Source organism: Schistocerca gregaria, chromosome 7 (genome assembly GCF_023897955.1).
Source record: "Schistocerca gregaria isolate iqSchGreg1 chromosome 7, iqSchGreg1.2, whole genome shotgun sequence".
Lineage (NCBI taxonomy): Eukaryota > Metazoa > Arthropoda > Insecta > Orthoptera > Acrididae > Schistocerca > Schistocerca gregaria.
In genome coordinates this window covers 493,392,538-493,420,531 of record NC_064926.1, presented here as the reverse complement: position 1 = coordinate 493,420,531, position 27,994 = coordinate 493,392,538, and the positions used below count along the sequence as shown (strand labels likewise).

At 38.6% G+C, this 27,994-nt stretch overlaps 1 protein-coding gene across 1 annotated transcript in view; it reads left to right on the top strand.

Moving 5' to 3' along the window:
- LOC126281721 (uncharacterized) overlaps positions 1-24,840 on the top strand; it is an 88,897-nt gene extending 64,057 nt beyond the window's left edge. The window contains exons 3-5 of the mRNA XM_049980897.1: positions 334-441; positions 5,505-6,111; positions 24,183-24,840. Coding sequence (XP_049836854.1) covers positions 334-441; positions 5,505-6,111; positions 24,183-24,233 — 766 coding nt within the window. The 3' untranslated portion in view covers positions 24,234-24,840. The remainder of the gene's footprint in view (positions 1-333; positions 442-5,504; positions 6,112-24,182) is intronic.
- Positions 24,841-27,994: the final 3,154 nt, after the last annotated feature.

Here is a 27,994-nt window from a genome sequence, read left to right as displayed (position 1 = left end):
TTCAATGGGACTTACCCACTGCCAAGCACATAATGGGGGTTAGCAGAGTATGGATGTAGATGTATAATCAAGGTAAATTACACAACTAGGAGCCACTATTGGGAACTTGTTTCATAGCTTCCTAACAAAGGATGTTTGGACCCATATAAATATGAACTTTCTGCAATGTCTTTATGTCACGAATAAATCCCTAAAGTCTATATCTGCTATGAGTTAGGCCACACCATAGAGTCTTATGTGAGTATAAGCAACTTTTTTTGTTTTTGTGTGTGCATGTGATATCTTGTAACTTACTTTTTAATTAACGTTATGACAGAATTTTTGCACTTCCAGGAGCAGTCCTTATGACTACTACAAGAATGTGGTACACAGACGTAGTCATACTCCAAGGAATCATCCTATAGTGGAGGAAATGCAAAAGAAATTTAATTCAATGTATGGGTATGTAACTGAATTCATTGTGAAGCACACATAAATGGGCATCTTTACAGTGGCAGTAACTCTCAAAGTATATAATTTATTCATTAATGCGTTCATTACTTTCAGTACTGTAGCATCATTTGTAATTTCAATTTGTGGCCGATACAATTTTGTCTCCCCCATTAACAATGGATCTTGCTGAGGTGGGGTAGTTTGTGTGCTTCAGTGATGCAGACAGCCATACTGTAGGAGCAACCACAATGGAGGGGTATCTGTCAAGAAGCCAGACTAACATATGGAACCTGGAGAGGGGAAGCAGCCTTTTCAGTAGTTGTAGGGTCAACCACTGGATCAATGACTGATCTGGCCTTGATACATGAGCCAACTTGGCCTTACTATAGTGGCAATGTGAACTGCCAAAACCAAGAGTAAACTAAAGTAGAATGTCACAATATAAACTTTCGGCCAACAAGGCCTTTGGCAAAAATAGATGACAGACACACACACACACACACACACACACACACACACACACACACACACACACACACACACACACACACACACACACACACACACAAATGCAACTCTCACACACACATGACTGCAGCCTCTGGCAGCTGAAGCCACAATGGCAGTGTAAAAGTCTTCTTACTGTGTCGATCTGCAACTTCTCGTCTATGCTATATTTTCCACTGACACGAATGTTGTCAATTGTACGTTGTCTATTTTTGACAAAGGCTTTGTAGACTGAAAGCTAACTTTCCAACAGTCTTTTTGCTGTGCCTTTCTGTGACTCAGATTTGTCAGTATGCAGGGACAGAAAGGTTACTTACAACTTGTACAGGGAACAGACTGCAGTTATAAGACTTGAAGGACGTGAAAGAGAAGCTAGTTTTGAGAGTGAGATGATTGTAGCCTATCCATTATTTTATTTGATCTGTGCATTGAGTAAGCTGTGTGAGAAACCAAGGAGGAATTTGGAAAGGGAATTAAAGTTTGGGGAGAAGGAATAAAAACTTTGCAGTTTGCTGATGACATTGTAATTCTATCAGGGTTGTTTAAGAACTTGGAAGCGCAGGCAGATAGAGTGGATAGTTTCTTGAAAAGGAATTATAAGGTGAAGACCAGTAGAAGTACAACAAAGGTAATGGAATGTAGTCAAATTAAATCAGGTGATGCTCAGGGAGTTAGATTAGGAAATGAGACTCTAAAAATAGTACATAAGTTTTGGAAAATGATTGATGATGGCGAAAGTAGGGAAGATATAAAATGCAGACTGACAGTGGCAAGAAAATCATTTCTGAAAAAAAGGAATTTCATCACATCTAATATTAATTTAAGTGTTAGGAAGTCTTTTCTGTCGATATTTTTCTGGAGTGCAACTATGTATGGAAGTGAAATGAAGGTTATATGAAATTCATGCAAGAAGAAAACAGAACCTTTTGTAATGTGGTGCTATTGAAGAATGCTGAATATCAGATGGGTGGATTGAATAACATGATAGGAGGTATGGAACTGAATTGAGAAAAAAAGAGAAATTTATATTACAACTCACAACTTCACTAAAATAAGGGGTCAGTTGATAGAACACATCCTGAGGCGTAAAGGAATTATCAATTTGATAAAGGAAAGAACTGTGGCTGGTAAAAATTGTAGAGGGAGACCAATGCTTGAATGCAGTAAGAAGGTTCAAATGGATTTAGGTTGTGGTGGTTATGTAGAGATGAAGAGCATAGATTGGCATTGAGAGATGCATCAAACCAGTCTTCAGACTGAAGACCACAACAACAACAAGCAACATAATTTTGGCTGTAGTATCTTCATTCAAAAATTGTCCACCTGAAATTTCAGTGCAGACATACATGAATAAACAAATATTTTTGAGAATTTTCGGACGTTACAAGCTATAGAATTTAATCTTGTGTGCATTACGTATTTCACAGTAAATCTGTGACATTTGTTACAGTTTCTGTAGTGTATATAACAACTATTGTATAATGTTACATTTAGGTTAGGGATATATTAATCAATAGAATTTCATCTACATTCACAATAATCAGTTTAATGAGAAAAGGGTCTCATGTGGGATTACTGAGAGGAATGTTAGAGAAATGAGAGAAATAAAGTATCCTAACATATTACCTGTTTTTGTTCACATAACATTTGTCTTCTGCAGTGATGCTTCCATATTTGCACTTACATGCTGAATGATTTGACATGTTTACAACAGTACTACATGACGCAAATGATGCATATTAATCTGTGTTAGTAAGTATTTGATTTCTAATTATTTTCATGCACATAATAAGAAATTAAATACTCCATCACATTCTGTTATGCAAATTAAGTAGGCAGTATTCGAACCATGTAGTACTGTCATAAACATGTCATATCATTCAAAAGTCCATAAACCCAATCACCCAGTGCACACCATTGAGGCTGATTACTGCACCTCCACAGTGAGAATTTTTGCTGTTGTGGACTGATACCACAAGCTTATTAATGGTAACATACCATCCTATATAAATGACACCAACAATTTCCTCTGCTGACTCACTGCAGTTCCTTTACCACAAGCTGCCCTTGCGTCACCACTGATGCCACCTCTCTCTGCACAGCCATCCCCAGTGCCCACGACCTTGCCACTATTGAATATTATATTTCCCAATACCTGACTGACTCCAAACCCACGACCTCCTTCTTGGTCACTGTGACCAACAATATCCTCACCCACAATTACTTCTTCTCTGATGGCATCACCTACAAACAATCCATCTACAGCAATAAGTACCCACCTGGTACCATGCTATGCCAATTGTGGAGGTGCAGTAATCAGTGCAAATTGTGTTCAACTACCTGTCATCATGCTCTGAAATGAGGAATATCCTAACCAATATCCTTCTCACTTCTCCCACAGTAGTATTCCACCACCCACCAAACCTACGCAAAATCCTTGACCATCCCTACACCACTCCTATTCCCAGCCTCTTGCCTCATTGCTATTGTCCCTGCAATAGACTTAGATGCAAGACCTGTCCCACACAGCCTCCCACCACCACAAACATCACCTATCTCATCAGAGGCAGGGCTACCAGTGAAAGCATTCATGTGATCTACAGACTAAGCTACCCACTGTGCTATGTTCTGTGTGGGGCATGACAACCAACAAGGTGTCTGTCAGCTGGAATGGCTGCCTACAAACTTTGGTCAAGAAACAACTGGACCACTACAGTTACTGAACATGCTGCCCAGCACAACAGGCTTCACTTCAATGACTGCTTCACAGCCTGCACCATCTGGATCTTTCCTACCAACAGCTGCTTTTCTGAAATGTGCAGGAGGGAACTCTCTCTGCAATATATCATATGTTCTCTTAACTAACTCCCCTGGCCTCCACCTTTTATGTTCTCATAACTAACTCCCCTGGCCTCAACCTTTGCTAGTCCCTGTCATTCACCCCCTTCCCTACTACCATTCCAGCACTACACAGCCTTCTTTCCACCAACACACCTACTAGTCTCACTTTACCTCCCTCCTCCTCTATTTCTCTCCTTTTCAATTCTCTTCCCCCCCCCCCCCCCTCCCCTCCACCCACCCAAAAAACCTCCTGATTGTACCTAGCAGCCTTCCCCTGTTCCCACCAAGTCCCTGCATGCTACCACAAGTAGAACTCTGCCCTCCCCCACCCCTACCCTGCTATTCCTCCCCCTCCTCACCCCATGAACACACCACCCTGATTGCTTCTCCTGTCAGGCACAGTTGCTGGCAGTCCGGCCTCGTTGGTCAGAGACAGCAGTCATGTGTGTTTGTGTTGGGCTTGTGTGTGTGTTTTCTATGTTAGAAGAAAGCTGAAAGCTCATATGTATAGCAATCTTTTTGTTGTGCCTGTCTGCAACTCAACATCGGAAATCTATCCTTTTCTTAATCTTAGAAATTTCATTACAACTGACTCAAATGTGTAACTATGGTGGACTGTACTGTTTTTGTCTTACTTTTAGGTTATGAAATGAACTTCTTGTTTGTCCATTTGTTTGGCTGTCTTCACAACTTTTTCAAATATAGCTTTATAATGTCTAACATACTCAGCAAAATACATCTTTTTATTATTTCAATTCATTGAGGAGTTACCTCTTCCTGAAATTAGCAGTTTTTATACCCAGAGTTATCCATTGAAGTTTACTACCATAATAATCTTGTTACATGTGGTTCTAAATGAAAAAGTTTCATTAAACATTTCAACAGTGTCGAAGGCTTCAGATAAATCTAAAAATTTGCCTATGATGCAGTCATTCTTGACTAGTGCATTTAGTACCAATCTTGTAAACTTTATTATGGCTGATCATACTACTTCAGAAACTGACTTGTGTTCCATTTAGGAGACTATATTTATTCAGACAGTTTAGTAGTCTGTCTGTCATGATCCATTTTTTATTGATTGAGGTTGAAGATATCAAATAGACAGATCAGTAATTATCAGTTTCTCCATGTTTGGAGAGTACTGCTGCTCTGCAGCTGTGTACTGAATTAATGAGTAACTGCTCCAGTTTGATAAAATGTTCTTTATTTTCGTACATGACTGGTTTTGGCTTTTATGCTGAAGCCATTTTCCAGAGGATCTGAAAATTGTGCTGTGCTGAAGAAAGGCCAAATAATATAATGTTGCCTATATGAAAGTGATGTGAGGTACCAATAGGAAGGTGAAACTTGGCTTTCAAGCTCATCAAGAATTTGCCCAGCACCATATTATTTGTGCAACTCATGAACAGTACTGAGATGGAACGTGTACTGTATGGCACTCTTTTATGACATAATAGTTATGCAATTTTCGAGCACTAGAGTATGCTGAAGGAAATTTATGATTTGCTGTTGTGTAGAGTATAGTTTTGGTTACTAAATTCATTGTGATCTTTGAAATTCTTGTTTTTGTCAAAGTTTTCATAGTCATTTAATTTTTAGCAAACTGTTACATGTGCCATGATTATATGAGATTGTACTAGATTAGATAGAAAGCTGTTTGGATAGTCATTGTCTGGAATATAACTTTTCAATTCTTTATAATCATTATACATATATTGTTGTAGGCATCATTTCCAAAATGCGACATCAGATACTTCTTGTGCTTCCACATCTCTTGCACATGAGTCTCCAATGGAAACAGATAGTACTGAACAAGAAAGCAGCATACCAAAATTTAGTAACTTCTACAAGGAATATTTGCAAAAACAGCAGTCAACACCTAAAGAAATGAAAATCTCTGATTCTCATCTATATTGTAATACTGACAAGTATACTTCAGAAGAAAATGAAATTGAAAATGATGAAAGGAACAAGGATGGTACAAACAAAGGACATGGACACTTCATGCTGGCAGAGAATTTTCTACACACAATTGAAGAAAGACCGTCAGTAAGCAATAAAGAGAATGACTCACCACCAGAATATTCGAAAACTAAATCTGACGATGAATGTTCATCAAGTTCAAGTCAAGAGTACAGCTCACAGAATGACAATTTTTGCTTTAGTCCATTGTTAGAAGGAAAGGAGGATGGAGTCACTCCCAGCAGAGATAAAATGACACCTAAAACCTGGACGGTCAAGCATAATTCTGCAACTGCTGATAGCAAACGTACTGCTGGTGGTAAAATTGATGTTCTCAGTGAAAGCCCTGCCTCAGATACATCAGAAGAGGTAAGTTTATTCGTAATATTGTCGTTTGATATATAAACCATGAATTTTTTGTGGTATGTTTGCACTTTTAAGTGTTATTTTTAGTTTGATATATAATTATGCACTTCTTAAATTGAAAAAAAAAAAAAATATCTATATTAGCACAATATTGTACACAGAAAAGAAGTGACTACTGACATATAGTCAAATAAGAAGACGTGGAACAGGACAGACTTGTACAAATCTCATTGAATCTCTAGTTTCTGAATTTTTAGACATTTTTTCGCCACTGAAAAAGGAAAATAGAAAGAGGAGAAAATAAAAAAGAAAGGTAAAGGATTTAGAGGCACAGAAAAGTCTTCCATACTCTGGGTAAGGGTATATTCAAGTATAAGAAAGTATTCAAAAGCTATAGGTGGGTAAACAAGATTATCAATTACCGTAATGACTGTAATGAACTGTTGTTCACTGATATGCTGGTGGAAATTGTGCGAATGAAATAAAAGATAAAAAACAGAAAAAATATGAAAATAGAAGGAAGACAAATAAATAACAATAAAATAATAAAAAGGAGACAGATGCTACAGAGATACATATGAGGTATATTGATGCAGAACTTAAGAGGGAAAGGAGAGGCAACACTACCATTGCACTGAAAGGAAAGGCAAAGGGAAACAGATTAGACCTTAAGAAATTAAATGAGTTTGTACTGTTACTTAGGATGTAAATTCACTTGGAGTGTTACAAAATGAGTGGCAATCAATGTAGTAATTTCAGAATTTACTTCGTGAGACCAAATTTGCAGTAATCCATGTTGCATTTTCACAGACAGCTGCTGACTTGGTGAAAAGAGATTTAGAACATAGATACTGAAATTGAGACACATATCTGTTGTTTCCTTCTTCTTCAAAGTATTTTAATTCTGATGTAAATCTTCAGGTTTTCCCAATGAGATCCTGACGTGTGGAATAACCGGGTCTATTGCTGAATGTTTGTGTCTCTCTGAATGTTCGTGTTGCTCTGGCACAATATTTCAGCCACGTAACTCATTGCCTTTTTCGGGTGCTACCTGGGACTGCCGTATTGTAGGATCTTGTCCAGTATTTATGCCCACAGGGCGCTGGGTGCTCTCTTCGCTGTCCGCGCCCGCCTGGCACTGCTTGTAATGCATATGTCTCTTCCCCGGTGCTCCCTCAGATGTCCGCACCTGACTTGGTCGCCATCTGTGGCAGCTCTCTGAGGCCTGTCCTGTGTCGGGCGTTCCGTTCATGGTCCGCGCCCACCAGGTGCTACTCCTGAGGTTTTGGCCCCTCCCTAGTGCTCCCACAGACTTAAGTGCCTGGCTCGTTCACCGTCTGTCGTCGTGGCAGCTGTCTGGAGCCAGAACTGCGTTTCGTGTTCCGATCGTGGTCCGCACCCACTTGATGCTGCTCCTTAGGTGTTGGCACTTTCGTGTTGCTCTGGCGGACGTCTGCACCCACCTCGTCCACCATCTGCAGTTGTGGCAGCTGTCTGAGGCCTGTCTCGCGTCAGGGGCTCTGTTCACGGTCCGCTCCCACCTGGCGCTGCTTGGAAGGTGTTGTCTCTTCCCTGGTGCTCCCTCGGATTTCCGCTTCTGAATTGGTCTCCATCTCTGGCAGCTCTCTGAGGCCTGTCCTATGTTGGGCACTCCATTCGTGGTCCGCGCCCACCTGGCGCTGCTCCTGAGGTGTTGGTGCTCCGACGGTCGTCCGTGCTCAGGTCGTCCATCATCTGCAGTCGTGGCGGCTGCCAGAGTCCATCAAGATCAAGATCACAGACAACCTAATAAACCGAGAGAGCGGTTACCAGCTCAGCTCGGCATGGAGTCCGGCTCTGGAGCTTATCAGGGCCCAACGAAATGAACCAAGAAACTCTTCAAGAAGTAGTAACACCGCAGGAACAGCGCTAGGTGGGCACGGACTGCGAACGCAACTCCCGATGCAGGACGGGCCTCTGACAGCCGCCATGACCGCAGATGATGAACGAGCTGAGCATGGACGACCGTCAGAGCACCTCAGGATTAGCACCAGGCAGGCACGGACCGCGAATGGAGCTCCCAACAAAGGACGGGCCTCAGAGAGCTGCCAGAGATGGAGACCAAGTCAGGAGCAGACATATGAGGGAGCACGGGGGAAGAGACAACACCTTACAAGCAGCGCCAGGTGGGCGCGGACTGCGAACAGAACGCCAAATGCGGGTCCGGCCCCAGACAGCTGCCATGACCACAGACGGTGGACGAGCCAGGCGCGGACGTCTGTGGGAGCACTAGGGAGGGGCCAAAATCTCAGGAGTAGCACCTGGCGGGTGTGGACCACGAACGGAACACCCGACACAGGACAGGCCTCAGAGAGCTGTCACAGATGGCGACCAAGTCGGGCACAGATGTCCGAGGGAGCACCGGGGAAGAGACAACACATTACAAGCAGTGCCAGGCGGACGCGGATGGCAAAGAGAGCACCCAGCGCCCTGTGGGTATTTTAATTCTATTTTCTAAAGTAGGTGTAGTTAGGTTTAAACAGAAACTCATTTTTTTTTTCATTTTTACCTGGGATTAGGGGTAGCATCTTTGACTAGTGATCGAAACATACTGAGGCCCAGGTTTGAACAAAGTCACTGCTTATATTTTAAATCAAAATCATGAGCAGTGGCAGCTGTAGACTTCAGTTATAAAAGGTCACCCCCGTTGTGTACAGCCAAGAAAGGCAGAAGAATCAGCAGGATCAATGGCACGAGGACACAGAAGGCAATGGAAATGCATTAAGGACACACAGTGTTTATTATAATGTAACTAGCTCATTAGCTCAGCAGAAAATTATCTTACATTTGCAAAAATGTAGATTATAGTATATCGCTGCTGATTTTTTTGGAACATCAACTAAAGACACATCAACTCATGTAACCAGTTAATTAGATATGTCACACTCAAGTCCGGCCAGAGCGGACAGAGATAATGATCATGTGTGCATTAGGTGTGCTTGTTTGTGTGAAGGTGTTTGTGTTTTCCTTTCTTTTCTGAAAAAGAACAGTCTTTTTTGTAATTGCCTGTAGCTCAGTGTGCCCTCTTTATTAATGGTAGTGGCAATCTATCCTTTTCATAAATGTGAAATGTGGTCATAAGAAAGTGCAATACTCAATACCGTGTATTGAAAAGTGTATTCGAAGCTGTGTATTGAGTAATTCATTAAAAGTCATTTATCATGTACTCCAAAATGAGATTCAGAACTGTTTCATTACATATCCACGACATACGTCCTGTAATTGCCAAAGTTTCTTGATGATATTCCATTGCCGAAAGATTTGTCCCCCATTTTGATTTCTGAGAGGGGACTGTCAAGTGGGAGGTGATCACATGAGCAAAAGATTGAAGAACTATCAATATAGTAATATTTTATGAGTTGGAGCATGGAATGTTAGAAGTCTGAATGTGGCAGGCAATCTAGAAAATCAGAAAAGGAAAGAACAAATGCTCAGTCTAGATATAGTGGAAGTTAGTGAACTGAAGTGGAAAAAGGGGAAGAATATGTGGTCGATCGAATATAGAGTAGTATCAATAGCAGCAGAAAATGGTGTAACGGGAGTGGGATTTATTATGTAGCAAGAATGAACAACTCAATGACAGAATTGGAGTTAACAGCAAACAGTAATAGCCGGCTTTGCAGGCAGAAGATGAAGAGAGAGAGAAAATATATGAGAACCTTAAATGTGTAGTTGACTGTGTAAAAGAATAAGAAAATTTAATAATCATGGGTGAGTAGAACATTGTAGTGGGGGAAGGGATAGAAGATTATGGGTGAATAAGACCTCAGTAGCAGGAATGAGAGATCTAAAATACTAATTGAGTTCTGCAATAAATTACAATTAGTAATAATAAATAAATCACAAGAGAAGGATGTATATTTGGAAAAGGTCTGAAGACATGGGAAGATTCCAGCTGAATTATGCCATGATCAGACAGGGATTCTGAAACCAGATGTTAGATTGAAAGGCATACGAAATAGCAGATATAGACACAGACCCGAATTTAGTGATGAAGTGTAGACTGAAGTTTAAGAAAATTGTCTGGAAGAATCAGTGTACAATGAAGTGGGATACTGTTGTAATGAATGATGATTGTATGTGTTTGAAGTTGCCTTGGGCTATAGATATTGCAACAATGAATACTGCAAAAGGTAGTTCAGTTAATGAGGAATGGACATCTCTGAAAATGTCATTCACAGAAGTGGGACAGAGTGGGAAAAGGTGCAAGAAAGGTAAGTGAAGAAACAGAAGAAATGCTGTAATTTAATGACGAAAGAAGGAAATGCAAAAATGTTCAGGGAAAAAAGGAATACAACATGAGTCAGTTAGGAATGAAATAAATAGAAATTTCAGGGAAGCCACGACAAAACATCTGTAGAAAAAATGGGAAGAAATTGAAAAAGAAATAGTCATTGGGAAGATGTATTCAGCATACTGCAGGAGAGTTGAAACAAGCATCAGTAAAATGAAAACAAAGGTGTCAACATCAAGAACGCAAGAAGAATCCCACTGTTAAACATGAAGGAGAGAGCAGGTAGCAAAGAGTACATTGAAGGCCTTTATGAGGCAGAAGAGCTGTCTGATGTGACAGAAGAAGAAATGGGTGCTGATAGGCGAGACACAGTGGATCCATTGTTTAACAGAGTCTGCTAGAATTGTGATCAAATAAGGTGGAAGGCTTAGGTAACATTTTTTTGGAATTTCTAAAATTCAAGTTGGTTTGTAGAATCTGTTAGTCTGGAAATGTACCATCAAATTTTAATGTTATTCACATCATTTTGAACATAGCAAGGGCAGATTTGTGCAAGAACTATCACACAATCAGCTTAACAGCGCATTTATCGAGTTGCTGACAAGAATAATGTACAGAAGAATAGAAAAGAAAATTGAGGACCTGCTAGATGATGATCAGTTTGGGTTTAGGGAAGGTAAAGTTAACTGAGAGGCAGTTCTGATGTTGCACTTGATAATGGAAATAAAAATTTAGAAAAACCAAGATAAACTCATAGGGTTTGTCAACCTAGAAAAAGCATTCAACAATATAAAATAATGCAAGATGTTCGAAATTTTCAGAAAAATTGGTGTTAGCTGTAGGGAAAGATGGGCAATTGCAATATGTAGGACTTGTTCCTCATCATTACAATGTATTGTAGAAATGATCTCTGAACATGAAATTAACTAACTAACACTAAGGAACAATAAGAATGGAAGACCACGATCAGAGTGCTTGCATTAAAAATGGTGTGAAATAGCCCAGCAACTACTTTCGTTTTGGAGGCCCACTTCCAGCACTGTTGATAGGAAACAATAGGTCTTGTTTTCTAGGATGAATGAGGAATTGATTGAGAAATGTTTGACAGATGGGTTGGAAGTGAAGGGTTAGGTTACTCAAAATCTAGGCTAAGAGGGATCCACATTGTATGAGGATAGAGGGAGACACATGATCTTTTCCTCTTCACTGAAGGTGGTCTGTCTTAACTTGGGTTATAAGTAAATCTGCCCCAAGTAGTGATTATTGCATTGCTTAGATAACTAGTGAATGTATTTAATATAGCGCTCACCTAACTACACAAGATCTCTGGATTTCGCACTTTCATTCCAAGATGAATTATAAAATTTTTCACTTTAATGTACTTTGCAGTTATTTACAGTTAAGTGAAATTAAATAGCTTTCATTCACTTTCCTGCAGTAGATTACTCCAAAAACACTTATTATTTAGTTAAAACATGTTTCATCAATCTGTTTGAAAACCATAGTTATCATTTGCTTTTCATGTTGGTCACCATTTAAATACTTTTTTCTATAAATATTCCACTGATTAACATTCATAAGAATACTATATGCTATAAGGCATAGAGGATGATTAAAAAATCATGCCCCATAGGACAGATAGGATGAACAAGAGCTCCACTGACAAAATTTCAGATGTTGGCAGTATGGACCAAAACAAGAAAAAAGGTCTAGTAAATATAGCCTCTAAAATGCATGCCTTTAGAGCTACAAGCACCTCTTCATCTTCGCTACTGTGTAACACATTTCATTTACTGAAAAAGTGCTCATAGCTCATAAGGTACACACTTTAGAGCCCAAGTTTACCTGATCTTTTTCTTTTCTTTTCTTTTCTTTTCTTTTCTTTTCTTTTCTTTTGTGTGTGTGTGTGTGTGTGTGTGTGTGTGTGTGTGTGTGTGTGTGTGTGTGTGTGTGTGCGTGTGTCATACTACCACCTCTGAAATTTATTCAGTGGGGTTCTGATTCACCCTATTTATCATTTATGGAAACATTCCATGTGGAAAAAATATATATAAAAAACAAAGATGCTGTCACTTACCAAACAAGAAAGCTCTGGTAGATAGACACAATAAAAAATACACACAAATTTCAAGCTTGCGCAACCCAAGGTTGCTTCGTCAGCTTTACCATTATTGACCAAAAAATTAATTTTGGAATCATTGACCAGACAAATTATTGCTGTGCATACTTGCTCAAATAACTTAATTAATATAAAGCTCTTTTCTTCCAAAGTTCCTAAAATCTTTTGATGCGCATCTAAGGATAAGATTACAGCTGTATACTGTAAGAAAGACAGATTTGACCATTGATAGTTTTCGTAAAATATATGCACCAGTTGACTTCATATGTATTTCAACACAGTGTCCTTCATACCTCAGGACATAGTCCTTTTTTTGCTGGAAATGAAAAGCACCTGTGCTCTACATTTGTTGCAGACAAATTAGCCATTCACGTGATTTTTTTATTTTGACCATTTTCACCAATAAAGGATTTTTATCTTGTGTTCTCCTGAATTTAATTTCTCCTCTTTGTGGTATTATGGAATGGCTACGACTGCAGCACATCTCGAGTGTCCTTGTCTCTGATATGATGATGCACTTTGTCCTGCAGGCTAACAATATTTATTTGTAGTTGCCTGATGTTAATGAACTCATTTCTGCATGTTCACAGTGTCTGTGGAACAAACATACCATCTTGTCATCTGACAGTCTCCAAATATTTTTTTCTTTTCCACAAACTAGGCAATAGTGCCTACTACATGCTGATAGCTGCAAAGCTTGGCTGTTGTTTAATGATGGTGGTGTAAGCAGAAGAAAGCCTTTACCATTTTTCATTATAGGTTTGCCAGATAGTAGAGATTGGCACCAAAGACTGATACATCTTTTCTTGAATAAATGTTGGTTTCTCTTGCTGTCTTGGTTTGTCATTCATCACTTCTGCTTCCTGTCCATTTAGCTTAATATTCACGGATCTCAGCAACTCCTATATTTTTTAATCAAAATATCCATGGGTGTACTGCCGGTCTACAGTGTCCAACGGGCACAATACTTCGGCGATCATACATGTCGCCATCATCAGGCGAACTGACGGACTGAGCTCCTGTGAACGTGCTGGCACAGAGATCCGTACGCTATGGCTGCTCGGGGGAACTGGGTTCGAACGCGGCGGCGGCCGATTTAAATACCCTCCGCCCGCGGCGCACTCCCTCCGCCATCCGTGCCCCGCACCACGGTCACGCGGTGGAATAGATTGTGATGGTGTCTGAGATGATGTCGGTGTGATGGCTCTGTCTGCCGTGGTCGTCACAACTATACGTTTGCCCGATTTACTCTTGATTAACCCAATCGCTGGTTCCCAAGCCTTGCTAAGATTATAGCCACAGTCACGGTTTATGAGGCTGTCATTGGTGTGAATTTCGATGGCCTCTCTAACAACGCTGTCCCAGTATCTCGACGTCTGTACCAGAATCATCGTGCTTTCCTACTCCATAGTGTGATTTTCCGACAAACAATGTTCAGCGACCGCCGACTTGCTCAGATACATCAGTCGAGTGTGCCTCTCGTGTTCACGGCATCGATCCTCAACGGTACGCATCGTCTGACCAACATATGACTTGCCACATTGACACGGAATCTGGTACACGCCGGCCTTCCTCAAACCGAGGGCATCTTTGGCGCTCCCCACCAGTGCACAAGTTTTATTCAGAGGACAAAACACAGTTCCAACCCGGTGTTTCTTCAAAATGCGGGCGATTTTCCCCGAGAGTGTGCTTGTATATGGAATAAACACAGTGCCTACCTTCTCCCTCCTATATTTTTTGTTGTAATTAGGTTCCAAGGGTTTTTAGCGTACACTTCTCTTCTTTGATGTGCTTCTTCTCTGTGAGAACAATGTAGTATGATGGTAGTACCATTCTGTCTATATTTTTTGTATGTGTTTTGTGTAATACATTTATCAGCAGTGTCCCACCCATGTCCATGTGCCAATACTTGCTGCAGACATAAAAATTACAACATGTGAGCATGTTTGAGTTTGATGAAAAAAGAACGTGAGATACAATAGCTGATGAATATGATGTATCTGATGTTCTACCTTAGCTGCTGTAAATATGACTCCCAATTATCAAATTGTGAATACACCCTATCTAAAAATTTATCACCATAATGTGCAATCCCTGTGTAATAAGATCAATGAAATTAATCTACTGTTAACAAATGAACTTAAAGATATCTCAGTGTTACGCATTTCTGGGTACTTTCTTAACCCAGAATTAATCCAGAATACGAAAATAAACAAATTCGTTTTGGCTTTGTATTACTGCAGGAAAAACAGCAAGCAGGCTGGGGTGACAATTTACGCAAAGGAAAATGTAGATTTTATTATGCTACCTAACTTAACTTGAACAAATGTTGAAAAGGATTATGAAATTGCAGCTACAAACATTATTCTGTTTAACCTGGTTATTTCTACAGTTTACTGGTCGATATCTGGAAATTTTGAACTTTTCTTGAATGAAATGGAGTCATTGCTAAATAAAATGGATTGTGAGTTGATTATCTGACTTCAATATCGATTTCCTCGCAAATAGTGGAAATAGAGAGACTCTTTTGAGTCTTGCAACATCCTATAATATAAAGGCTGAAGTAAAAGCTACTACCCAAGTAACAGAAACTTCCCAAACAGCTCTAGATCAATTTCTAGCAACATTTCATTAAAAATTTTCAATGCAGATTTTAGTGATCATTTTACTCAAATATTAAGCATAAAAGCAAAAGGCAGTATTACTAACAACATGTCTCTAAGAGCCTCGTAGAAGTTATAATCAGGATGACGTAAACTACTTCAACAGCTTATTACAGAAAGAAAAATGTTCAGAAGTGTACAAAATGAACGATATAAATGAAAAATTCAACACCTTCATTGACACAGTAACCCATTTCTTGCAAATTGCATTCCCACTGAAAACTGTAACCATACGGAGTAACCCTAGAACAAGCAGCTGGATCACAAGAAGAATACGGATTTCATTACAAGACTGATTCATGAAATATGTAACCCCAAAAAATACTCCATAACATTAAAAAAGTAATAAAATCAGCAAAAATAATGCATAATGATGAATACGTTTATAATCCAGCTAATAAATGAAGGGCTTTGTGGAGTGTTTTAAAAAAGAATTTGGAGAATACACACAATCTTGCAAAAATATAACACTATCACAAAAAAATAAAAAAGTGACAAACCCCTTAGAAGTAGCCAACACTTTCAACAATTTTTTCACAGGTGTTGTGAAAATATGTTACAATCAAGCTTACATAAGAGCACCCAGGCAAAAGAATGTAAAATAAGTGCATGAAGTGGATTGATGTACATCAGTTCTGTTTCATTAGATGAAGTAGGTAAAGCAATGAATTGACTAAAAAGTTCCAACTCTTCAGTCATTTTAGTGTACGTGGAACAATGTTAAAAGAAAAGTGCATCAAACCTAATTGAAATACTCACACACTTATTTGACTGCTCACTTTCCCTTATGTATTGAAAACATCAAAGGTATTCCAGTATATAAAAATGGTGAGAAAGATAATGTAAATAACTACAGACCCAATACAATTTCCTCCTGCAAGTCAAACATATCAGAAAAAGTTATGTATGACAAACTAATGAAATTTATAAATAAAAACAACATCCTATGTAATGAACAACATGGATTCAGAAATAAGAGGTCAACAACAGCTGCTGTTTATGAGTGCATCAATTCCATCCTAAACCCGATGGACAAAAAACAGGAATCAATAGGAGTATTTGTTGACCTGTCTAATTTTGATGTGGTGGATCATTAAATTCCGCTATCAAAGCTTGAAAGATATAGTATTCGATGTCTGTCCAGCAACTAGATCAGTTCCTGACTAATCATAAGCAGACTGTATGAATCAAGCATACAAATATCGAACTAAAAACTGTATCCAAACACTTCTCTGACTAAGCAAATTAAATGTGATTTACCACAAGGATCAGTAATGGGACTCTTCTGTATGATCAAAACTTAAATGTTGATGCACATAAAACAATCATATTTGCAGATGATGCCACAATTCTACTAAAAGGAGACAGTAATGAACAGTTACAGCAGTCAGTAAACATGATCACAAAACAACTTAGCAGCTGGGCACAGAATAATCAGGTTGTAATAAACAGTAAAAAAGCGATTGCACTAAAATTCCACAATGCTCCTAACAAGGGCATTTTTATCCCATCGGTCTCTACCGATGACTACTATTTGGTAATAGAATCGAAACCAAATTTTTAGGACTTTGGCTGCAGAGTAATGTAAAATGTCATAAGCATATTGAATATCTCAACACAGAACTGAGCAAAACATGTTACCTTCTTTGCTCACTAAAATCATGCTGTAGTGAGAAAACAGTAATGAACGCATATCATGCCTACTTTCATTCTCATCTTAGATATGGGGTCACTTTCTGGAGAAACTCTAAACCAGCTAATAGTAATTTTAAACTACAAAAAAGGGCATCAGAATCTTTTTTGGGTGCAAGTCTAGAGCCTCTTGTAAACCTCTGTTAAAGAAATCTGGTATTCCTCCATTACCATGTGTATACATTATGGAAACCATTTTATTCTTTAAAATAAATGTGGAAGGTAAGGACTGCAGACTGCAAAAAACTGTGATATACATGATCACTTTAGCAGACAAAACAGAAACTTACATATAACTCAAATCAGTACAGCTCTATTCCAGTAAGGTACTTTTCACTTGGAAGTTAAGTTTTATAACAAACTTCCTGAAAACATAAAAGTTATTACTGAGGTCAGTACTTTTGGAAAATCTCTAAAGTCATATTTACAGCATCACTGCATTCACTCCATTGAAAAATATTTAAATTTATGAAAAGTGTTATATAAATACATACATATAAAGTGTATTATTTGAACTTTAAATAAGTATGCCTAGAAATGACTTCATCTGTATATGTATAACTTAAATTGTCCAATGTCTTATGCATAAGCTGCTTTGTAGACAGCAGGACCAATAAATAAAATGCAGCTGATGATGAAGGAAACAATTCAGAGTGATGGAACCATCCGTGAATATTGATCATGTGTGGAGCAATAAGTATTTTGCATGGTTAATTTGTGTTTGTTCACTGATACATTGTGAGGCATGGGATGCCATAGAACCTGGATTTGGAGCACATTATGACCAGTTGGAGGTGGAGAAAAATGAGGGAGCCCTTTTCCATCATTCTACTGCTGGTTGAAGATCATTACCTAGAGATGATTGACACTCTTAAACTAACAAAGGAAGCATGGGAGGAACTGGAAAAAATAAATTGCAATAATGGCCTACTTTATCCTATACACAAGATGGCAGACTTAGTAAATATGATTTGAAGTCTATTAAGAACCAAGAAGAAGCCAAAGCATACACAGCATAAGGTGGAGATCATAAACAACACAAATTTGGCCAGAGACACTATAAATATCATAAACAAAACCAAGGAGGTGAGAAGAATGCAGCCAGCAGAAACAGACTATGTGAAGCAAATCACATTACCAAGGAGTGCCCACATTTCCATGAGAAACAAGGAGTGGGTGCACCAAGCGAGCAGAAGGGTCCCAAGTTATCAGCATACAGGGCAAGTGGGTGAAGGCTCAACAATGCTAAAAATTATCCAGACAGTGAAGACTCAAGTGAAAATGCAAAGAAAGATGATGAAACAGTGGCTATGATGGTGATCAAAACTGGAGGAGGTGCTGATGGAAATGTGAGTTCTGGATTCAGGAGCATCATATCATATGACTAGTCACCAGGAGATACTACAGGAGTTAAAATGGCTGATAGGAAAGTTACTAAAGTGAGTGGCAAGGGAAATATCATGCAAGCAGGAAAAGTTATGTGGGGTAAATCAATCCGACTAACAGAAGTGCTTCTGGTGAAAGAACTAGATGGGAGCTCATTCTCTCTTAAACAAATGGTCAAAAAGGGAATGTGCATTATATTCAAAAACAGTGATGTTAATGTGTCTTTTTGTGAGAAGGAAGCATTGAGGGGAAGATCATCAGGCAATGATGTCCTTTACTGTACTGCAAATATTACAAAGTGAATAACAATACAGTTATGCCCCAAAACAACAAAACGCATCAACTAGTGGATAATGATACAGCAGCCAGACAGGCATAAATTTTACAGCGCCAAAGACTTGGACACAAGGGAAGCTTTACCCGAAGTATGTGGAGACACTAAGTGTAAAGAAAACTGTGAAGTGTGTGGAAGGAAAAATGAAAAGACAGTTTTTCTAACCAAGCCAAACTACTACTGAAAATGTTCTAGAAGTGGTACATAGTGTTGTGAGCTACACTCCTGGAAATTGAAATAAGAACACCGTGAATTCATTGTCCCAGGAAGGAGAAACTTTATTGACACATTCCTGGGGTCAGATACATCACATGATCACACTGACAGAACCACAGGCACATAGACACAGGCAACAGAGCATTCACAATGTCGGCACTAGTACAGTGTATATCCACCTTTCGCAGCAATGCAGGCTGCTATTCTCCCATGGAGACGATCGTGGAGATGCTGGATGTAGTCCTGTGGAACGGCTTGCTATGCCATTTCCACCTGGCGCCACAGTTGGACCAGCGTTCGTGCTGGACGTGCAGACCGCGTGAGACGACGCTTCATCCAGTCCGAAACATGCTCAATGGAGGACAGATCCGGAGATCTTGCTGGCCAGGGTAGTTGACTTACACCTTCTAGAGCACGTTGGGTGGCATGGGATACATGCGGACGTGCATTGTCCTGTTGGAACAGCAAGTTCCCTTGCCGGTCTAGGAATGGTAGAACGATGGGTTCGATGACGGTTTGGATGTATCGTGCACTATTCAGTGTGCCCTCGACGATCACCAGAGGTGTACGGCCAGTGAAGGAGATCGCTCCCCACACCATGATGCCGGGTGTTGGCCCTGTGTGCCTTGGTCGTATGCAGTCCTGATTGTGGCGGGACCGGAGCCCAGCTTCATGGAGGCGGTTGCGAATGGTCCTCGCCGATACCCCAGGAGCAACAGTGTCCCTAATTTGCTGGGAAGTGGCGGTGCGGTCCCCTACGGCACTGCGTAGGATCCTACGCTCTTGGCGTGCATCCGTGCGTCGCTGCGGTCCGGTCCCAGGTCGACGGGCACGTGCACCTTTCGCCGACCACTGGTGACAACATCGATGTACTGTGGAGACCTCACGCCCCAAGTGTTGAGCATTTCGGCGGTACGTCCACCCGGCCTCCCGCATGCCCACTATACGCCCTCGCTCAAAGTCCATCAACTGCACATACGGTTCACGTCCACGCTGTCGCGGCATGCTACCAGTGTTAAAGACTGCGATGGAGCTCCGTATGCCACCGCAAACTGGCTGACACTGACGGCGGCGGTGCACAAATGCTGCGCAGCTAGCGCCATTCGACGGCCAACACCGTGGTTCCTGGTGTGTCCGCTGTGCCGTGCGTGTGATCATTGCTTGTACAGCCCTCTCGCAGTGTCCGGAGCAAGTATGGTGGGTCTGACACACCGGTGTCAATGCGTTCTTTTTTCCATTTCCAGGAGTTTATATTAGACAGACTTCCTTAGGTGGAGCACATTACTATGCTACTTGCCTGAATGATCACTCAGGATATTTGGTAGTGAAAGTGATGTGTTTGACTCATTTGTGGAGTTTAAGGAACATGCAAACTGTGAGACAGGGAAAATTTCAAAATCTCCAATTGGACAATGGAACTGAGTACATCAATAACAAATTTGAGCAGTTGTTCAAGGAGGAGGACATACTACACCGGAAAAGCAATTTCCTCTTCCTTATGCATTTGGTAAAGCAATCATCCAAATCAGACTCTTATATTCATTGTGAGGTGTCTACTATTCCAAGATGGTTTGGCCAACACCTATTGGGGAGAACCTCTGATGTTGGGCCACTGCATCTGAAATAGATGCCCAACAAAATCCCTTGGTGGAAAAATCCCATATGAAATCTGGAAACAGAAAGAACTTATTAAAGAAGATTTGAAAACGCTCAGTGTTTGGCTGCAGAGCCTGGAGAAGCAGATCGACATCTGACAAGCTTGGGGAAAGGGAAGATGATGCAGTTGAGTCAATGGCTGTTTGAGGAGATGGGAGCCAATTCAGGGTTGGAAAAGGAGATGGCTACAATACTGAAGGCAGTGTAGTTACCAGCAGTGGAGTTAGAGATGTGTGTGAGGAGTGCAGTACCATGTTGGAAAGTCAAATTATTAGTGCAAACAGTGAAAATGGGTTCACATCTTGTGAAGCCGAAAATGAATGTTTCGTGTGTCTTCACATGTTTTACTACCATGTGTCAAGTGAATCCATCCAATCCAACATCAGTAGAAAAGTCTTTACACTCAGTTCACAGGGACAAGTGGTGTACAGCCATGGAATCGGAGATGAGTAGTCTAAAACACTACAATACATGGTAACTTGTTGACAGATCAAAAGCTGATCATATTATAGGAAGTAAGAGGGTGTTTACTACAAAGAGAAACAGAGAAGATGAGAATACTAAATTTAAAGCAATTTAAAGCTGTGTTATAGCCAGATATTTGGAATAGATTAATGGGAAAGCTACAGCTGTTATGAGATGAAATAGCTTGAGGATTCTAATAGCAACTGCAGTACTTAGGGGATGGAAAATCAAAAACTTTGATGTAGAAACTGCTTATCTCAATAGCCCCACAAGTGGCACTGGTTTCATGGTGCAACCAAAATTGTTTGGTGTGGGAAATAAAGTGTGTTTATTGAATTAAGAGTTTGTATGGGCTTTAGCAAGCAGGTAAGGATTGGAATGATTTTTTTCTGCTCCGTGATGAAAAAGTTAGGCTTGGGACAATGTGAAAACAATCACTGTGTATATTCTTCTCTAATTATTTGATCATTGGGATTCATGTTGATAATGTTGTTGTAATAAATGAGGAAGACAGGATGGAAAAATTAAAGAATGTTTTCAAAAATCTTATATTGGCATGAAATAAATGGATAACTTGTTTATTTTTGTACTCAGGATTGAGCAGACACAAGGGCAGGTGAAATGAAACGAAACTAGATGCATTTAGTGGATACTGAGAGAGTTTAAAATGTATGACTGAAAAGGCATAGCTACACCACGTAGTGACAACTATTTTGGCGAAGATGGGAATGACAAGCCATTTGACCAAAAATAGTATCAAAAGGTAGTGGATTGTTTGTTGTATATATCAACATGATCTTGACCTAATATTGCCTTTACTGCAGGAAAATAGAGTCAGTTCAGCTTTAAATCAAGTGTTTCTCTTTGGGCCAGGGAAGAAAGGGTGCTTTGTTACTTGCAGCCAACCAAAGATTTGAGCTTATGTTTCAGTGCCATTGTTCTGATTGTAGTGCATTCAGTGATGCTGACTGGGCAAATGACCCAGCTTATAGTAAATCTGTAACAGGGTACAAAATTTTGTTAGCTGGAGCAGCAATCAGCTGGAAGAGTAAAAGGCAGTCTTTGTAGTCACCTCCACAATAGAAGCTGAATACATTGCACTGTTCGAGACATGAAGGAGGTGGAATGGTTTGTACATTTCTCTAAATGAGATCAAGTATTCTGAATTTGTTAGACTACCCCTGCAGGTCAATGCTGACAACACAGGTGCCATTGAGACTATTAAGAAAAAGGGTGTATCAGAAAAAACCAAACAATTCAGAGTTCACTATCGTAAAGTCAGGCACAGTGTCTTGGATGGTTTTCTTAATTCAACTGATGTTAATGCTGCAGACATTTTAACTAAAGTTCGTAGCGATATTAAAAAAGAGTTTCAGAGACATGTTAGGATTAAAATAAGTATTATTTCATGTTGGACTACCTGACTGTCAAATTTTGTCTCATTTGTGTTCTTATGTTTAATAATGTATTTTTGCAATGTGAAACTGATAAGTTTTCTACCAAGGGGAAGTGTTGTAATTAGGTGTACATAATACGGTGACCATCATTCGAATTTAGCACCGTTTACAGAGCTCTCGGTAGCCAAAAGTTTGTAGCATATGCTTCTCTACTCTGTATGTGCTTCCTTGGTGCTATTTGAGTGGAGTGCAAAAAACATCTCTGCAAGAGAAGAATGTAGTGTGACAGTAGTGCCATGCTGTCTGCATATTGTGTTTGTGTGTTTTCTGTAATACATTTATCAATAGTGATGATGTGTGTATGTTAATTCAATTGCCCACCCATCTCCATGTGTCAATACTCGCTGCACAGGTAAAATTTACAACATTTTTCCTTTTTGTAGTTGTTATGCAATGGATGTGAGGTCTTAAAGCTTTTCCACAACTACCTTAGCTATCTTGTCTGGTGACTGTTTGTACTTCTTCCAACTTATTCTGTTCTTGTATGTTTCCTTGACTGCTGGCTTCACTTAATGGAACTCTCATTTGTGATGATACCCTCTGGGAGAGGTATTTGACACAAATGTTTGGCAGGGTCTTAATCCAACCTAACTTTCTTTTTACAAATTGGTTCTTTGAAAACTGCCGGTGTGTGTCATCTAAGTAAAAGTAGATATTTGTAAGAAATATTGTGGATCTGTTTTGTGACTCAAATTTCCTCAACTGCTGATGTCTCTCAAAAATATTGATGGGTGCCTAAAAGGCAGTGAACTTCATGGTATTCTTTTATCCACTGTCTCATTATCAGATAGACTTAGGAACACAGGGACTGTAGCTGAATTCAGTGTGTCTCAGAAGTATTGATGGGTGCCTAAAAGGTGGTGAACTCTGTGGCAATCTTTTATCCATAGTCTCATGATCAGATGGACCTTAGGAACATAGGGACTGTAACTGAACTCTTGGCTGAGTGTGAAACAGCTTCTTAGTAACCTGATTGAAGCCACATCAGTGTCAGTATTCTGTAGCACTCAGTGTCATGTAGCTGCCACAGTTGTGTGCCACATTCAAGAACAAGGTTATCTTAATACAGTAAACACTATTATTCTATGGACACAACACACATGACTTGCAGAACTAAACTACCTCCTGAACAGAGAGCAGTAGAGTTAATAATGTATTAACCCAACAATTGACATGTTAACATGAAGCTTCCAGAAACTTCTGGAAGTATTTAATATTAAATTACAAATACTGGCAAGAGCTGGGACCTAGAAGTCACCAGTCAGTAACTCTGCTACTCCATCCCAGATGGTGCAGTCTGCCACAATATATTAGAAGGAAAAAAGGTTAAGGTGTGTCATAGACAAAATACAGCACTATTTCCTTTACATTTTTTTTTACATGCATGAACAACACCTACTTCCATTGACTGCAAATAGTACAAAATACATTGTTACTGATTTTAAAAAAATGGAAATGATCAAGCTGTTGCCATAATTTGCACTAAGAATGTGCACTATAATTTTAAAACTGATTTATTCCATATCATGTTAAGAGGTTACTCTTATGATCACAGAATATTCAGCTAATTAACATATTTCATCTCAGTACTTAATTGAAAAATCATACAATAACTTTTCGATGATCCAAGAGGTTTTATTATTTTCTTTGGTGGTTGAGTTGGCTGAAGTGTACCAGATGGTATTTAGTTTGTTTTACTGTCACAGGTTTTGTTTGAGGCTGTATTTTTAAATTCCAGAAAGAAAGAGTTAGATTTATTTGATAGTGATTCCTGTTACTCAGTTTATATAATTACCTCTAAATATTTTTTCAGGACAGTAACATCTGGTTTGCTGATGAAGACCACAATGAAGATTTAAATTAGGGCTATAGAGCAGAGATATAAATTGCAAACTGTTCTCTGTAAGACATAATCACATCTCCCAAATCTAAAAAAGTGTTTATTTCAGATAAGTATCTTACTGAATTATATTACTTTAATGGTGACTGAAAATATGAAAGAAACAGTGAAAATAGATTGTAGAAAATTAGTCTTTCTCACGGCAGGAAATCAATAATTTTCCTGGAACACAAAAATTATTGTTCTACCGAGACAAGAAATATTGCACTATAAAATGACTTTATCTGTTGTTACGTAATATGTCATACGAATGAAAGCTTTAGCTTCCTCACCAAAAGTACCATAGTTAGATACTTGCAAAAAGCATTGCTATATTTATTTTGAGTTTTTCAGTCAAGAAAGTCTTACTGAATACAAAATGAAACTAGGTTTTAATCTGTAAAATAAAAATAACTGGGTTTTATAGATGGATAGTGTGGTGTTTTATCCCAAACCAGTTTTATGAAAATTGCTGTTTTACAAGAATATCAATTAAAAAAAAGATCTTAATGTATTCACTATGTAGAAAATATTTCACTATTCAACTGTGAGATTTCTAGTTGTCTTCTGTAAACCAAAGATTAATTTTAAATATCTGTGTGTTTCAATCAAATGTGTTAAAATAGTTGTAATATAGTTGTTTGAATAAAAGTGTGAAGCAAAAGATGGAGGGAGGTCTTTGCCCCTTATGAAACAGTGACCTTTCAGCTGCTCATAATTAATAAGAGTTATAACGTTCTTCTGTGAAAGAGATTTGTTGCCACTGGTGAGTGTGAATATCATTTTATACATTGTAGAGGTTTGTTGGAACAAAGAGTACATAATCATGCTGTTGAGAGCCCTCATAATTATGAACCTGATATACACTCAGCATTATTTATTTTTTATTTATTTATTAAATGGAATCATCTTGCTTTCACCTGTTAGCATTTTATTTTTTTGTTGCAATTTAGACAATATGCCATTTTCAGGCATAATACATTGTAATGAGAACATCGTAAAGTGTGAATGATAGGTTATGTGAGCAATTTTATAGTTTGTTGACATTTGTATGCTTACAAGATTTCAACATATAGGTTTAAGTTAGGCGGAGATAACAATATATTATGCACATCACAGAACAACTAGTCAGTGATACAAGTCAATATTTTATTTCATGTACTGCAGTGAATTGTATATATCACAGTAGGTTGACACTAAAGGTGTGCTCTTATATTTGAGCCAAATGTGTTTGATTTGCATATTACATTTTTACCTCTGCCTAAGTTAAACCTAAATGTCAAAATCGTATAAGTATACAATAGTTAACAAACTACAAAATTGATTGTATGTACTGTCATTCCCACTTTGCATTCTTCTCATTATGTTTTGTAGATGCTTGAAAATGACATAATGCTGAAATTGGAATTGTAAAATAAAACACTAACAGCTGAAAGCAAGATGACTTCATTTTAAAAAATTACCAATATGACAAGAAAATATTTTTTTATGCTCATCCATCTTGATGGATACGATCTAATGTTGCACTACCGTAGAACCAATAAGAAAAAATTGACAGTGACTACTTATACCAAAAATTGTGTCAAGTCCCAGGACCTACAAATTAATGAATATTGCATTTAACAGTTGTTTGAATACTGGACAAATTAGGAAATACACAAGCTTGTAGTGCAGACTGTTTACAGGCAACCATCAGAAAGTTTGTTAAAATCCATAAAGTAGCTGGAGATAGTTTTAATAAAATTATGCATAATTAATCATAGAATAATTGTTTATGTGTGCTTTGATGTTTATTTGATGTCAGACAGGGTGGACTGAGTATAAGTATAATTTTTGATGTCCAGCTTTGAATTATTTACTACAGAAAATTTACTACAAGGTCTGAAGCATGTAACAACAGCAAATGACAGTTTGTTTTTAGTCCTCAAAATCTGCAGTGATTATATGCAAAACCTGTAGTCTATGACTGTGAAGGTTCAATATTAGCAATTAAATATACTGAACATTAATGGCCAGATCATAGAAGTGTCTATTGCACTGTTAAAAACAATGACTTGATCACAGAGTTGAGAGAGAAATTATCTGAAGAAGGCGGGGGACGAAGTGTAGATGGAAATTTTCACACTTTCTTAAACAATATACAACTCCTGCGACTTAAGTATTTTATACAAGGAAGAGAGATCTCTAATTCAGATAACAAGCCCAATTATGATTTGAAATTCCACTACCAGAAATATCGTAAAATCTTCCAGTCTATTGTTAAAAAACCAAACTAATGCACTATGAACAAAAAAATTAATAAATAACTCACTCCAAAAGCAAGGCAAACAAAATCTGGAACATTATTAAGCAAGAAACAAAATGCAGTAGGTGCCAATAAGAAGGTTTTGGGTACACAGCTCTCCACTGGAAGTGAGTGGATGTGTAGATGATGTGGGCGACCAGTTTGTTGCTAAAACCCTTTATTAACAATCATAAACAAACAAATCAATGTGTCATTAGCAGGTGCTGGGTGATGTCCCTAGGACCAAGCATGCTGGTATGAATATGACAATGCAGGCATTCGTCATGGTTGATGGTATACAGCTTTTGCTACCTCCACATTGCAGCTGCTGGCTGAGTTAGAATTTTTTTGGGTTCATAAAAATTTTATTTTTGTCTATTATTACTTTTACATTGTAATTTCAGGTACAGGCACGTTGCATGACCTTGGAGATTTGCTCCACAATTTAGTCCTACAGAACTTGATGTGTAAATAAATAATAAAAATCAAAGCAGTGGTGCATTGACTGATAGCTCGGCAAGGTAGGCTTGTCTAGTAGGACTGTCAGGATGATGAACGTGGAACTGCAAAATGTTAGAAGTAGTCACAATCAAGCTACAGTAGTCCATTACGAACAGTACTGTAAGGTGCTTAAAAATTAAATTAGGAAGGCAAAGAGTATGTGGTATGCAAATATAATAGCTAATTCACACGATAAAATTAAAACCATATGGTCAGCAGCACAGCTTTGACGATATAAAGTTAGTTTGTAGCAAAAATATTTCTGTTACTGATAAATATATGTACAGTATTTAACAATCATTTTCTGAGCATTTCTGGTGAATTAAATAAAAAATTAGTTTCTACGGGGGAATCATAACTCTCTTGGCAAATGCCTTTCCGAGATTGATGTCTGAAATAGTCCTATGTGATATAGACAAGGGGGAGATTGAGTCAATTATTAAAGCACTGAAGGCTAAGTACTCTCATGGGTATGATTGAGCACTTAGCAAAATATTTAAGTAATGTGCTGCACATGTTAACACTGTATTTAGCCATATTTGTAATTTTTCCTTTAGGAATGGTCAGTTTTCTGAATGATTGAAGTACTCAATAGTAAAGTCGCTTAATAAAAAGGGATAATGTGGACAATTTTGGACCTATTTCTATGCAATCAGTGTTTGCTAAATTTATTGAAAAGGCTGTGTATATAAGGATAATTGATCATTTTATATCACACAATTTTCTAACAAATGTACAGTTCGGCTTTAGAAGTGATTTAACAATGAGAGTGCTATATTCTCTTTTCTCTGTGAGGTACTGGTTTGGTTAAGTAAAAGGTGTAGAATGCTATGCGTATTTTTTGATTTAACTAAGGCATTTGATTGCATTGATCACAAAATATTGCTCCAGAAGCTTTCACTCAGTTAATACTTGGCAGAAATACAACCTGCATTTGGATCGCACTTCCTTAACTCTTGTG